The sequence below is a fragment of the Penaeus vannamei genome, chromosome 38, assembly GCF_042767895.1.
Source record: "Penaeus vannamei isolate JL-2024 chromosome 38, ASM4276789v1, whole genome shotgun sequence".
Classification (NCBI taxonomy): domain Eukaryota; kingdom Metazoa; phylum Arthropoda; class Malacostraca; order Decapoda; family Penaeidae; genus Penaeus; species Penaeus vannamei.
Genome location: NC_091586.1, coordinates 8,046,440 through 8,058,939, shown reverse-complemented (window position 1 = coordinate 8,058,939; position 12,500 = coordinate 8,046,440). Strand labels below are relative to the sequence as shown.

General features: G+C 36.3%; 1 protein-coding gene across 1 annotated transcript in view; it reads left to right on the top strand.

The window, feature by feature from the left end:
* The window catches only part of LOC113809453 (serine-rich adhesin for platelets), a 34,053-nt gene extending 23,032 nt beyond the window's left edge, over window positions 1–11,021 (top strand). Inside the window, exons 14-21 of the mRNA XM_070116112.1 lie at window positions 1–873; window positions 3,711–4,325; window positions 5,076–5,201; window positions 7,113–7,244; window positions 7,704–7,943; window positions 8,218–8,346; window positions 8,694–8,914; window positions 10,391–11,021. The exon at window positions 1–873 is cut by the window's left edge and continues 66 nt beyond it. Of these exons, the coding sequence (XP_069972213.1) occupies window positions 1–873; window positions 3,711–4,325; window positions 5,076–5,201; window positions 7,113–7,244; window positions 7,704–7,943; window positions 8,218–8,346; window positions 8,694–8,875 (2,297 nt within the window). The 3' untranslated portion in view covers window positions 8,876–8,914; window positions 10,391–11,021. The remainder of the gene's footprint in view (window positions 874–3,710; window positions 4,326–5,075; window positions 5,202–7,112; window positions 7,245–7,703; window positions 7,944–8,217; window positions 8,347–8,693; window positions 8,915–10,390) is intronic.
* The last annotated feature ends 1,479 nt before the right edge of the window (window positions 11,022–12,500 follow it).

Here is a 12,500-nt window from a genome sequence, read left to right as displayed (position 1 = left end):
GTACATCAATGACATCAACATTAACAAGCACATCAACAACTACGTCATCAACAATAACATCAAGTACATCAACAAGTACGTCAACAACATCAACATCAAGTACATCAACAAGTACGTCAACAACATCAACATCAAGTACATCAACAAGTACGTCAACAACATCAACTAGTACGTCAACAAGCACATCAACAACATCAACATCAAGCACATCAACAAGCACATCAAGTACGTCAATATCAAGTACAACAACAAGGATATCAACATCAACATCAAGCACATCAACAAGTACATCAACATCAACAAGTACATCAACATCAAGTACATCATCAAGTACGTCAACAAGTACAACAACAAGCACATCAAGTACGTCAACAACTTCATTAACAAGCACATCAACAAGTACGTCAACATCAACAAGTAAGTTAACAGATACATCATTATCAAGTACATCAACATCAACAACTACATCAACATCAACAAGTACATCATCAACATCAAGTACATCAACATCAACAAGTACTGCAACAAGTACATCAACATCAACAAGTACATCATCAACATCAAGTACATCAACAATAACAAGTACATCAACATCAAGTACATCAACATCAACAAGTACTGCAACAAGTACGTCAACAAGTAAGTTAACAGGTACATCATCATCAAGTACATCAACATCAACAAGCACATCAACATCAGCAAGTACATCACCAGGTACATCAAGTACATCAACAAAGGCATCAACTTCTACAAGTACATCAACTATTATATCAACATCAACAAGTATACCGGCATCAACAAGTACATCAATCAGCACATCAGCAGCATCAACTAGTACATCAAGCACAACTACAAGAACATCAGCATCAACAGGTACATCAACATCTACAAGTACGTCATCTGTTACTATATCACCAACAATCACATCTAGTACATCAGCATCTACTACAATCACACCAACATCATCTATAACAAGCACATCAACAATCATAACATCAACATCTACAACAAGCACATCAATTTTATCTACAAGGACATCAACATCATCTACAACAAGGGCTTCAACATCATCTACAACAAGCACATCAACATCATCGACAACAAGCACATCAACATTATTTACAACAAGCACAACAACATCATATACAACAAGCACAACAGCATCTACAAGCACATCAACATTATCTACAACAAGCACATCAACATATTCTACAACAAGCACATCAACATTATCAACGACAAAGGCTTCAGCATCATCTACAACAAGCACCACAACATCACCTACAACAAGCACAACAGCATCTACAAGCACATCAACCTCTACAACAAGTACATCAACATCATCTACAAGCACATCAACATCTACAACAAGGACATCAACATTATCTACAAGTACATCAACATCTACAACAAGCACATCAACATCATCTACAAGCCAGTCATCATCTACTAAAAGTGTATCAACATCATCAACTACCAGTACGTCATCAGCATCAACATCTACAACAACAAGCACAACAATAATACCAATAACAAATACACCTACAAAAATAAGCACACAATCTACAACAGACACGTCAGTAATTTCTATTACAAGCACATCAATAACAAGTACATCAGTAACAACAAGCACATCAATAAAGCCAAGAACATCAGCAGCAACACTTATCTCATCAACAAGTACGTCAGCAAAAACATCAACGATTTCATGAACATTAACAACACCAAAGACAATAACGACAACACCAAGGACATTAAAAACACCAAGGGTATTAACAATACCAAGGGCATTAACGACAACACGAAGGACATGGACAACACCAAGGACATTAACGACAACACCAAGGACATTAAGAACAATAAGGACATGAACGACAACACGAAGGACATTGACGACAACACCAAGGACATTAACGACAAAAAAAGGACATTAACGACAACACTAAGGACAATAACGACAACACCAAGGACATTAAATACACCAAGGGTATTAACAATACCAAGGGCATTAACGACAACACGAAGGACATGAACAACACCGGAGACATTAACGAGAACACCAAGGACATTAAGAACACCAAGGACATTAACGACAACACCAAAGACATTAACGACAACAAAAAGGACATTAACGACTATAAGTACACGGACAACATCACCTACAAGTATACTGGACTGCGCTTATAACTGGTACACCCGTTTTCAGTGGACAGCAAGGGCGTTTGTTTACATTCGTACATTAACAAGTCTAGAATTTTTCTTTTATTTGTGAAAGCTATAACAGTGTATAAGTATGTTGTAATAACACCAACGTTGGGTATGAATAGATTAATATGTATTGGGGAGCTGTGGGGACAGGCGTGTGAAATTAGATCAAACCTCATGATTTATATTATGAAATGAATAACGGAAAGGTGGTGTATAGAGATTTGAAAAAAAACAAACAAACTAATTGTGTTGTAATCTGCCTTTGAAAAAAAAAAAAGGGAAAGATGGAAGTTCTTTGGCTTGAATACGCACACGTCTAGACACTCGAAGATATTTGATGGGCAATTTGTTTTCGAAATATATAGTATTCGATAAAAATCCGATTTTCGATACATAAATTTTCATTTTCGCGCTTCATGCCTATCTGTCTAACTAAACTGCTTTTTTCGGTAACTGAGAACAGTCAGTAGATAACAGCGAGTCCCTCGTTATAAGGAAATCCATATTTTCCTGTGAAAAAGCGACGGTTAATACTCTTGATGGTAGAATTATGCAGATACTTTATTTATAAGAAATAATTCTACTCGCATATGTATTCAGGGTAATTTTTAAATTATTTGATCGGAATGTCATATCAAGGCTATCTACTCCAGTCCATTCAAGCTTTGCGTAGTACAAAAATGTAAACAAACACAAAGTTATCGTTTCTGCTGTTCAGAGAAAACGGGTGTACAAGGTATTAGTGCAGGCAACTGTACATCAATAAGACCATCAACATCAACAACTAGGGCATCATATTAACAATAAAAAGTGTATTTACAATATTTACAACATCAGCAGTATGACCATTAACAAGCACAGTAACACAATACAGAAACAAAAAACACACTATTTAAAACACCGATTGGAAATGCATTAACAACAATTGCTACATCAACAAAATTATAACCAATGACAAGTTAGGAAATCAGTTTATCTAAGTACATAAAAAAATCACACGAATCATCAACAATAACATCAACAAGTACACTAACAATTACATCAACGCGAACATTTACACTTATTCATTTACAGTTACACTAACATCCTCAGATTACAGGCACAGGTAGACTCAAGTCAACTTACCGTAAGTAAAGATTTGATTGATGTTTTCTGTTGAACATTTTCCTGGGTTAAGTGTGTGTGTGTGTGTGTGTGTGTGTGTGTGTGTGTGTGTGTGTGTGTGTGTGTGTGTGTGTGTGTGTGTGTGTGTGTGTGTGAGTGTGTGTGTGTGTGTGTGTGTGTGTGTGTGTGTATGTGTGTGTGTGTGTGTGTGTGTGTGTGTGTGTGTGTGTGTGTGTGTGTGTGTGTGTGTGTGTGTGTGTGTGTGTGTGTGTGTGTGAGAGAAATAAATGCGTGTATTGTGTTCCTTTACACAAGAATGTGTCCTCGGCTGTATACGTATACACATGCGTGTCATAATCTAGAATCACCGCATTTACCTAGCACTTCCTCTCCCTCAGCAACAACCACATCTACGACCACGTCAACGACTTATACAAATACAACAACTATTTCAACAACCGTAATGAGTACACCAACGAGAAATGCAGCATCTACAACAACAAACATACCAACAAATACATCAAGTACACCAGGATCAACAATTACAACAGTAGAAACAAATCAGACATCAACCACTACAACAAATACAACGAAAGGAATCACAAGTCCTGCTACAACAAGCACATCAACAACTACTTCGTCAACCACAACAAGTACAACAACGACTACATCAACAACTACGACGACTACATCAACCACCACAACAAGCACATCAACAACTACATCAACAAGTACGTCTTCTACAACAACAAAAAGCACAAGTACATCCACAACATCAAGTACACAGCCACCCCCATCAAGTACAGCAACAAGCACCTCAACAAGTACAACAAGTACAAGTACACAGACAAGTACATCGTCATCACCAAGTACACCGCCAACGACGTCGAGTTCTTCAAGCACAACAACAACAGGAAGTACAACCTCAAGTACGAGAACTGTCACCTCTACAAGCAGCACTGCCTCGCCAGCGAGTACATCAACAAGTACAATTTTATCATCAACAACAACAAGTAAGTGCTGCCATCATCATCGTCATATCATCATTATCATCTTCATCATCAACATCATCATTACCATTACCATCATCATTATTATTATCATCATCAACATTATTATCATCATAAACACTATCATCATCATTATCATCAATATATCATCATCATCACCATCTTTATCATCAATATATCATCATCATCACCATCATTATCATCATCTCCAATATTATTATCATCACCATTATTATCATTCTCATAATCATCATCATCATCATTATCAACATAATCATCATCACCATCATTCTCATCATCATCACCATCATTATTATCACACCATTATCATTATCATCATCATTAAGATAAGTTTTAATTTGAATTCTTAGTGGTTTGGCCTCATGCTCTGCTATCCGTCTAATGTAAAAATAAATTTACGATGATAAAGATAATAAAAACAACAACAGCAATAAAGGCAATGATAAAAGTATTAATTGATGGTGATACTGATGCGATGGAGAAGGATAGGTTGACACTAAAGCTGTTGATAATCATCATCATCATCATCATCATCATCATCATCATCACCATCATCATCATCATCATCATCATCATCATCATCATCACCATCATCATCATCATAATAATAATAAGAGCAATGAAATAGACAACGACGCTGATAATGATATCAACCCAAACCACATCAACAATAAATACAACCTTTACTAATACAACTCTCCCCCACCCCCTTCCCCCCCTCCCCCACCCCAGCAAATGGTGGTTCATGCCCCCAAACAGCTGAGTGCGCTTTTGTGAATGGGCGATGCAACTCCAGCTGTGGGGCGAACGAACAGGCCCTGTCCGAATGCGTGAGAGGCTGCTCGTGCTGTGTTGCCGGTAAGGAATTTTTTTTTTAAATAGCGTTCGGATGTAAATGGTAGATTTTGAGTATTCGGTTTGATTTTGTTTGTTTTTTATTTTATTTGTTTGTTTGTTTATATATTCGTGTATGTATTCACTTGTTTATTCATTTTTATTTGTTCATTTTTATTTGTTTATTTAGTCCTCGATTTGTTTACTTATTCACTTATTTATTCATTTTTTAATTTAGTTTTTTATTTGTTTATTTATTTACTTATTTATTAATTTTTATTTGTTTATTTAGTCCTTTATTTGTTTATTAATTCACTCATCTATTCATTTTTATTTGTTTGTTTGGTCATTTATTATTTTCTTATTCTTATTTATTAATTTTTATTTGTTTATTTAGTTCTTTATTTGTCTATTAATTCACTTATTTACTGATTTTTGTCTGTTTATTTAGTCCTTTATTTGTCTATTTATTCTTATTGAGTAATTTTTATTTGTTTATTTAGTCCTTTATTTATTTATTCATTTATGATTTATACATTTATTTCGATAAACGGTTATCAATAATGGTACTATTAGTGGGATAGTAAAAAGGGCGATGCTTGATAAGATGATGATGTGATGTTGATATTTGTAATCAAAATGACGATATTAGCAAAAGGTATGATAGTAATGATGGGTTGCTATGCTGGGGATGATGATGAAAATAATGATGATGGTAATAATAATATCGGTAATAATAATCATTATTAATAATGATAATGATTTGGTAATAGGAATATAATGATGATAATGGTAATGATTTGGTAAGACAATCATCATTAACGATAGTGATGATGTAGTAATAATCATAATCATGATGATATAATATAATAACGATAAAGATGATGATGATAATGATATTTTTATTGGTATTGATAGTAATAATAATGATTAGTAGTCATAGTAATAACAATGATAATAATCGCAATAATAATGCTAATGATAACAAAAACAATGATAATATTAACGATAATGATAATGATAAAAATAACGATATGATAATAATATCATAATCATAATAATGATGATGATGATGATGATGATAATAGTAACAATAATAATAATAATGATAATAATAATGATGATGTTGATAACAACAACAATAACAATAATAATAATAATAATAATAATAATAATGATAGTAATAATAATTAAAATAATAATAATAATAATAATAATAATAATAATAATAATAATAATAATAATAATAATAATAATAATAATAATAACAACAACAACAACAACAACAACAACAACAACAACAACAACAATAATAATAATAATAATAATAATAATAATAATAATAATAAAAGAAAAATGTATATTATTATCATAATTATTGCCATTACTGTTACTATCATTATCATTATCATATTGATAATAGCAATAATAATGATAATGCTAATAATGATAATAATATGATAATGATACTGATTATGAAAATAATGAAAAAATATTGATAACGATAACGATAGTAAGGATAACAATACTAATTATAACGATATTAGCATTAATGATAATAAGGATAATAATGATGATGGTAGCAATAATAATCAAAGGCCGCATGTTGTGCCATTCCTAATTATTTCTGTTGTGTCTAAATTTCACCGTCTGTCAAGTACTTCAGAAAGTCATGTTACTTTGGACTCTAGACCTCGTATCTTAAAAGTACATTTCCCCGTTGAATTTATCCCGGTTATAACAATGATGATGATGAGCATGACAATGATGGTGATAGTGATACTAGTGATTATGAAGGTGATGACTATGATAATGATAATTATACAAAAACAACATAGTAACAAAAATGATGGCAGAAGTAATGATAAAAATGATACAAATCACATGCTAATAACAGTACAAACTTTTTTTTTCTCCTCCAAATACCAACGACAGCTGACCAGTGCGCCACAACAACAGCTGATTGCAAAGCCGTCGGCGGGTCGTGCACTCTGCCCGGCCCTGACCTTGCGTTGACCTGTGATACCATTGACCTGAGTCGGTGCCCCGGTTGTGCCTGTTGTATTGGTAGGTGTTCGAGGTCAATGACGGTTATTTATAGATGGAGAACAGGAAGAGGGAGGGTGTGATTGGAGCGATGTAGAAATTAGGAGGGGAGGGATGGTAACACAAAGTGTGTCAGAGAGAGAGAGAGAGAGAGAGAGAGAGAGAGAGAGAGAGAGAGAGAGAGAGAGAGAGAGATTTATATATATATATATATATATATATATATATATATATATATATATATATATATATGTTGATAAATATGTTTGTATATATGTATATATATGTGTGCGTGTGCGGGGGGGGGGGGTATGTACATATGCATATACATATATACAGAGAGAAAAATGAAGTGAGGGAGAGAGGAAGTGAGAAAGAGGGAGAAAGAGAGAATGAAATAAGAGAAGCAGGAGAGAATGAGAAACATATAGTAAACAGCAGATACCGCTATGCCAGCCCTCACACCCAGCCTCCCCACAGACTGCCAGCAGCAGACGGACGCCACCTGCAGCAGCCAGTACAACGGGAAGTGCAAGAAAACCTGTGGCTCGACCGAACTGCAAACAGGAGAGTGCCAGGAAGGTTGCAATTGCTGTGGCTGCCGGACGACCAACAGATGCAGTAGTCTCGGTGGACAGTGCATCGCCAGCTTCAGCGACTGTGAAGGTGTGGCGATCAAGGACGAGTGCAGCGGGGAAAGCTGCTTCTGTTGTATACCAGGTAATGAAGTCTTTCTTTGGATTTCCTTTGCCTTTGGAATCCTTTGTCTTCGTGTTGTTTCGTTTGGTCGATCGCTTCAGACATACGAATACTGGATAGCATTGTTTTATCTATTTTTTTTCAGTTTCAGTTATATTGAACACCAATAAACTAATAAAAAAATATACATGTTAAAGAACACATTACGATAAACAACATTAGTCATACTCAAATTCTATAACGTAAACCCAGAAAAAAGAGAAAATGTGTTAATAAACCGCCAACGCCTTTGCAGAGAGCCCCTGCAGCTGGAGCACTCCGAGGTGCGCCCAGCTGTCCGGTCGCTGCGCCCCGTCGTGCAGCAGCGGCGAAGTCGGAGTCGCTGGCATTTGCGGAAGCGACTCCTGTGTCTGCTGTACCTCCAGTGAGTCTCTCGCGGTTTTAAAGGGTCAAGTGTATTGTAATATGCTGGATATATGTTGTGTGCTTGTGGCTATTATAATACCGTAAATATTTACACTGTGTGATGGGCTTAAATGGTGTTTCTGAATTCAATAATCATAACCTCTTATAACCTGTATGGTTCCTGTGTTCACTCTCAATAGGCACACACATTAAAAAAAAAAAAAAAACTACACTTAAACAACCAAACTCGTCACAAACAACCAAACAAAACCAAAAATAGATACCCCAATAAATACCCTAACTAAAAAAAATAATAAAAAAAAAAACACTAACGGCAACTCACCCCCCTTCCCGCCGTCCCCGCAGGCCAGAACCAGTGCGGCGCCAGTTCCCTCTGCTCCAAGCTCGGAGGCAGCTGCGAACAGGGGTGCCCGGCCTTCGTCACTTCCATTGATGACCTTTGCCCCGGTGACCTGTGTTCCTGCTGTATCTTCCTGGCTTCTGTCGCCCGGGGGATTCCTCCGTGGGACGGGCTTTCCGGAGTATAGGAAGGAGAAACATTTACTAGTCCTTAGCGGTGGAAGGAGGTAACTGGACACACATCTGTTGTTATTGATTTCTTGCAGTTTATTTACATCAATATTATAATTTTCATCAAATTCATTATCATTATCATGATCATCATTATAACGATAACAACAATAATAATAATATTAATGATAATAATAATCATCATCATCATCATCATCATCATCCGTCAATGTCAGAAGTATTGGCGTTTTAGCCTCCCTTCTAAGCGTTCAAATAGATCTGCGTAATCATGCCCGTGTGCGTAATTACGCGGCCTACAAATCCTGCCCAGCCAAAGAGTTCGAGTTTGAGGGAACTGCTGCCTCAAAGTCGAGCTCTTAAGCTGAGTAGCACTTAAAACTGAGTAGCACCTAAAAGTCCTGCCCAGCCAAAGAGTTCGAGTTTGAGGGAACTGCTGCCTCAAAGTCGAGCTCTTAAGCTGAGTAGCACTTAAAACTGATTAGCACCTAAAAGTCCTGCCCAGCCAAAGAGTTCGAGTTTGAGGGAACTGCTGCCTCAAAGTCGAGCTCTTAAGCTGAGTAGCACTTAAAACTGAGTAGCACCTAAAAGTCCTGCCCAGCCAAAGAGTTCGAGTTTGAGGGAACTGCTGCCTCAAAGTCGAGCTCTTAAGCTGAGTAGCACTTAAAACTGAGTAGCACCTAAAAGTCCTGCCCAGCCAAAGAGTTCGAGTTTGAGGGAACTGCTGCCTCAAAGTCGAGCTCTTAAGCTGAGTAGCACTTAAAACTGATTAGCACCTAAAAGTCCTGCCCAGCCAAAGAGTTCGAGTTTGAGGGAACTGCTGCCTCAAAGTCGAGCTCTTAAGCTGAGTAGCACTTAAAACTGAGTAGCACCTAAAAGTCCTGCCCAGCCAAAGAGTTCGAGTTTGAGGGAACTGCTGCCTCAAAGTCGAGCTCTTAAGCTGAGTAGCACTTAAAACTGAGTAGCACCTAAAAGTCCTGCCCAGCCAAAGAGTTCGAGTTTGAGGGAACTGCTGCCTCAAAGTCGAGCTCTTAAGCTGAGTAGCACTTAAAACTGAGTAGCACCTAAAAGTCCTGCCCAGCCAAAGAGTTCGAGTTTGAGGGAACTGCTGCCTCAAAGTCGAGCTCTTAAGCTGAGTAGCACTTAAAACTGAGTGGCACCTAAAAGTCCTGTCCAGCCTAAGAGTTCGAGTTTGAGGCAGCTGTTCCCAGGTTTAAACTAAGCCTCACTCTACGCGGGGCCAGACAGGATGCACGGCGACGAGGTCTTCCTTTCTCGGGCGGCCATTTCAAACGCTGTTTCGCTCCGTTCTCTTCTCAGGATGTCTCAGCATATCCCTCAATATTTCCATTATCATTATCACCATTATCTCTATTGATGTCGTTATCTTGACTATTACTTCCTCCTTTTCATAATCCTTTTCCATATGATCCTCCCCCCACCCATTTTCATATAACAAACAATGACAATTTTGACAATAATGATAAGAAAACAATGATTTCCTTCTCCCGCAGGTGGAGGATGAAACCTTGATGCACTGGCTTCTTCAGGATATCACAGGCGGGAAGACCAAGAGCCACGAGATGTAAAGAAAATCAAAAACTTTTTTATGTGACTTTGTGATTGATGTTAATGCACGGTGTTTGTAGGTTTCACTTATTCTTTTTCTTCTCGCATTTTCTGTTTTATTCTATTTCTTAAAAATCCTCTGTTCATTTCTCTTGTCTATTTTTGATAGGCCCTTCCTTTCCTACTTTCTCTGTCTCTCTGTATTTCTCTCTTTTTCTCTCGGTCTCCCCCTTTCATCCCCCTCCCCCCCTCTCTCCATTTTCTCGTTCTCCCCCCCCCCGTCTCTCTCTCTCTCTCTCTCTCTCTCTCTCTCTCTCTCTCTCTCTCTCTCTCTCTCTCTCTCTCTCTCTCTCTCTCTCTCTCTGTCTCTGTCTCTGTCTCTGTCTCTCCCTCCTTCCCTCTTTCTTCCCAACTCTCCCTCCTTCCCTTCTCGCTCCTTTCCTTTACATCCCTTGCCTCTCTTACTTTATCTCTACCAACCTCTCTCCTTCCAAACTTCGTGCACCGATTTATGGATTTATTGTTATATCATTTTTCCCAGAGTATATTTAGGTGTAATGGTTAATAAAAATAGGGTGAAATGGGTCGTGTGTTTCTCCTTTTTCCTTCCTTGTTTTGGACATTCACTTGCTTGATGAAAGTAATGATGATAATAATAACTATGATAAGAATGATGATAGCGATAATGATGATAGTGATAATAATGATAATGGTGATAATACTGATCATAATAATCACAACTACTGATAATACTGATAATGGTAATCACGTCGATGATAATAATGATAATGAAGATAATGGTAATATTATCAACAATGATGGTAATGATGATGATTGTGATATTGATAATAATATAATAGATGATGATAATGATAATAATAAAATTGATGATGATAAAGATAAGGATTATGATGATGACAAAATAATTATAAGGGTAATAGAAAAGTAGTAGAAGTGGCAGTAACAATGATACTACTACTAATAATAATAATGGTAATAATAATGATAATTATAATGATAAAAATGATAATGATGATAATAATGATAACAATAGCAACAACGATAATAATGATGAGAACAATCATTATTGTCATAATAATAATAATAAAGAGGATGATAATGATAACGATAAGGATGAAAATGATAATACATTGCTTTGAACTCAAGTGTAAAATAAGAAGTCATCTAAGTATGACTTAAACAACATGGATTTGAACCGTTTTATAGTGGCACCGTCTTCAAATTCCCCAGGAAGTGAGTGCCACAGCTTCGAACCCCGTAATATCTCGTTGTATTGGGCACGACGTGTATAGTGGGACATTCTCATGCTTCCACCGGCTCCCCGAGTACTGACATTGCGGCTCATAACCTGGAAGCCAGTGTCATCCGAATATAATGAATTGATAGATAGGGATAGTAGATAATAGATAGATTAATAGATAGGGAGCCCGCACGGGTCAGGGTAGCTAGGAAGGTCTACAGGGTCATGGAAAATTACTGAAAACTGAGCTACGTTAGCTGAATCAGGTAACAAGCCAAATCATGGACAGATGTGTTGGGTATGACGTGGTGTATCAAGAATGACAAAAGGCAGATGTTTTCATTTTCTTTAACTGATATTAGGATTCTTTGAGCTATATATATATATATATATATATATATATATATATATATATATATATATATATATATATATATATATATATATATATATATATATTATACGACGAGAATTTTACAGTGAAAGAATACAAAGTTAATAAGAGCCGCAGGAATATACGCACGCACACACAAACACACACACACACACACACACACACACACATATATATATATATATATATATATATATATATATATATATATATATATATATATATATATATACATAAACATGTTTTTATATATATATATATATACATATATATATATATATATATATATATATATATATATATATATATATATTTGTGTATGTGTGTGTGTGTGCGTGTGTGTGTGTGTGTGGGTGCGTGTGTGTGTTTGTGTGTGTGTGTGTGTGTGTGTGTGTGTGTG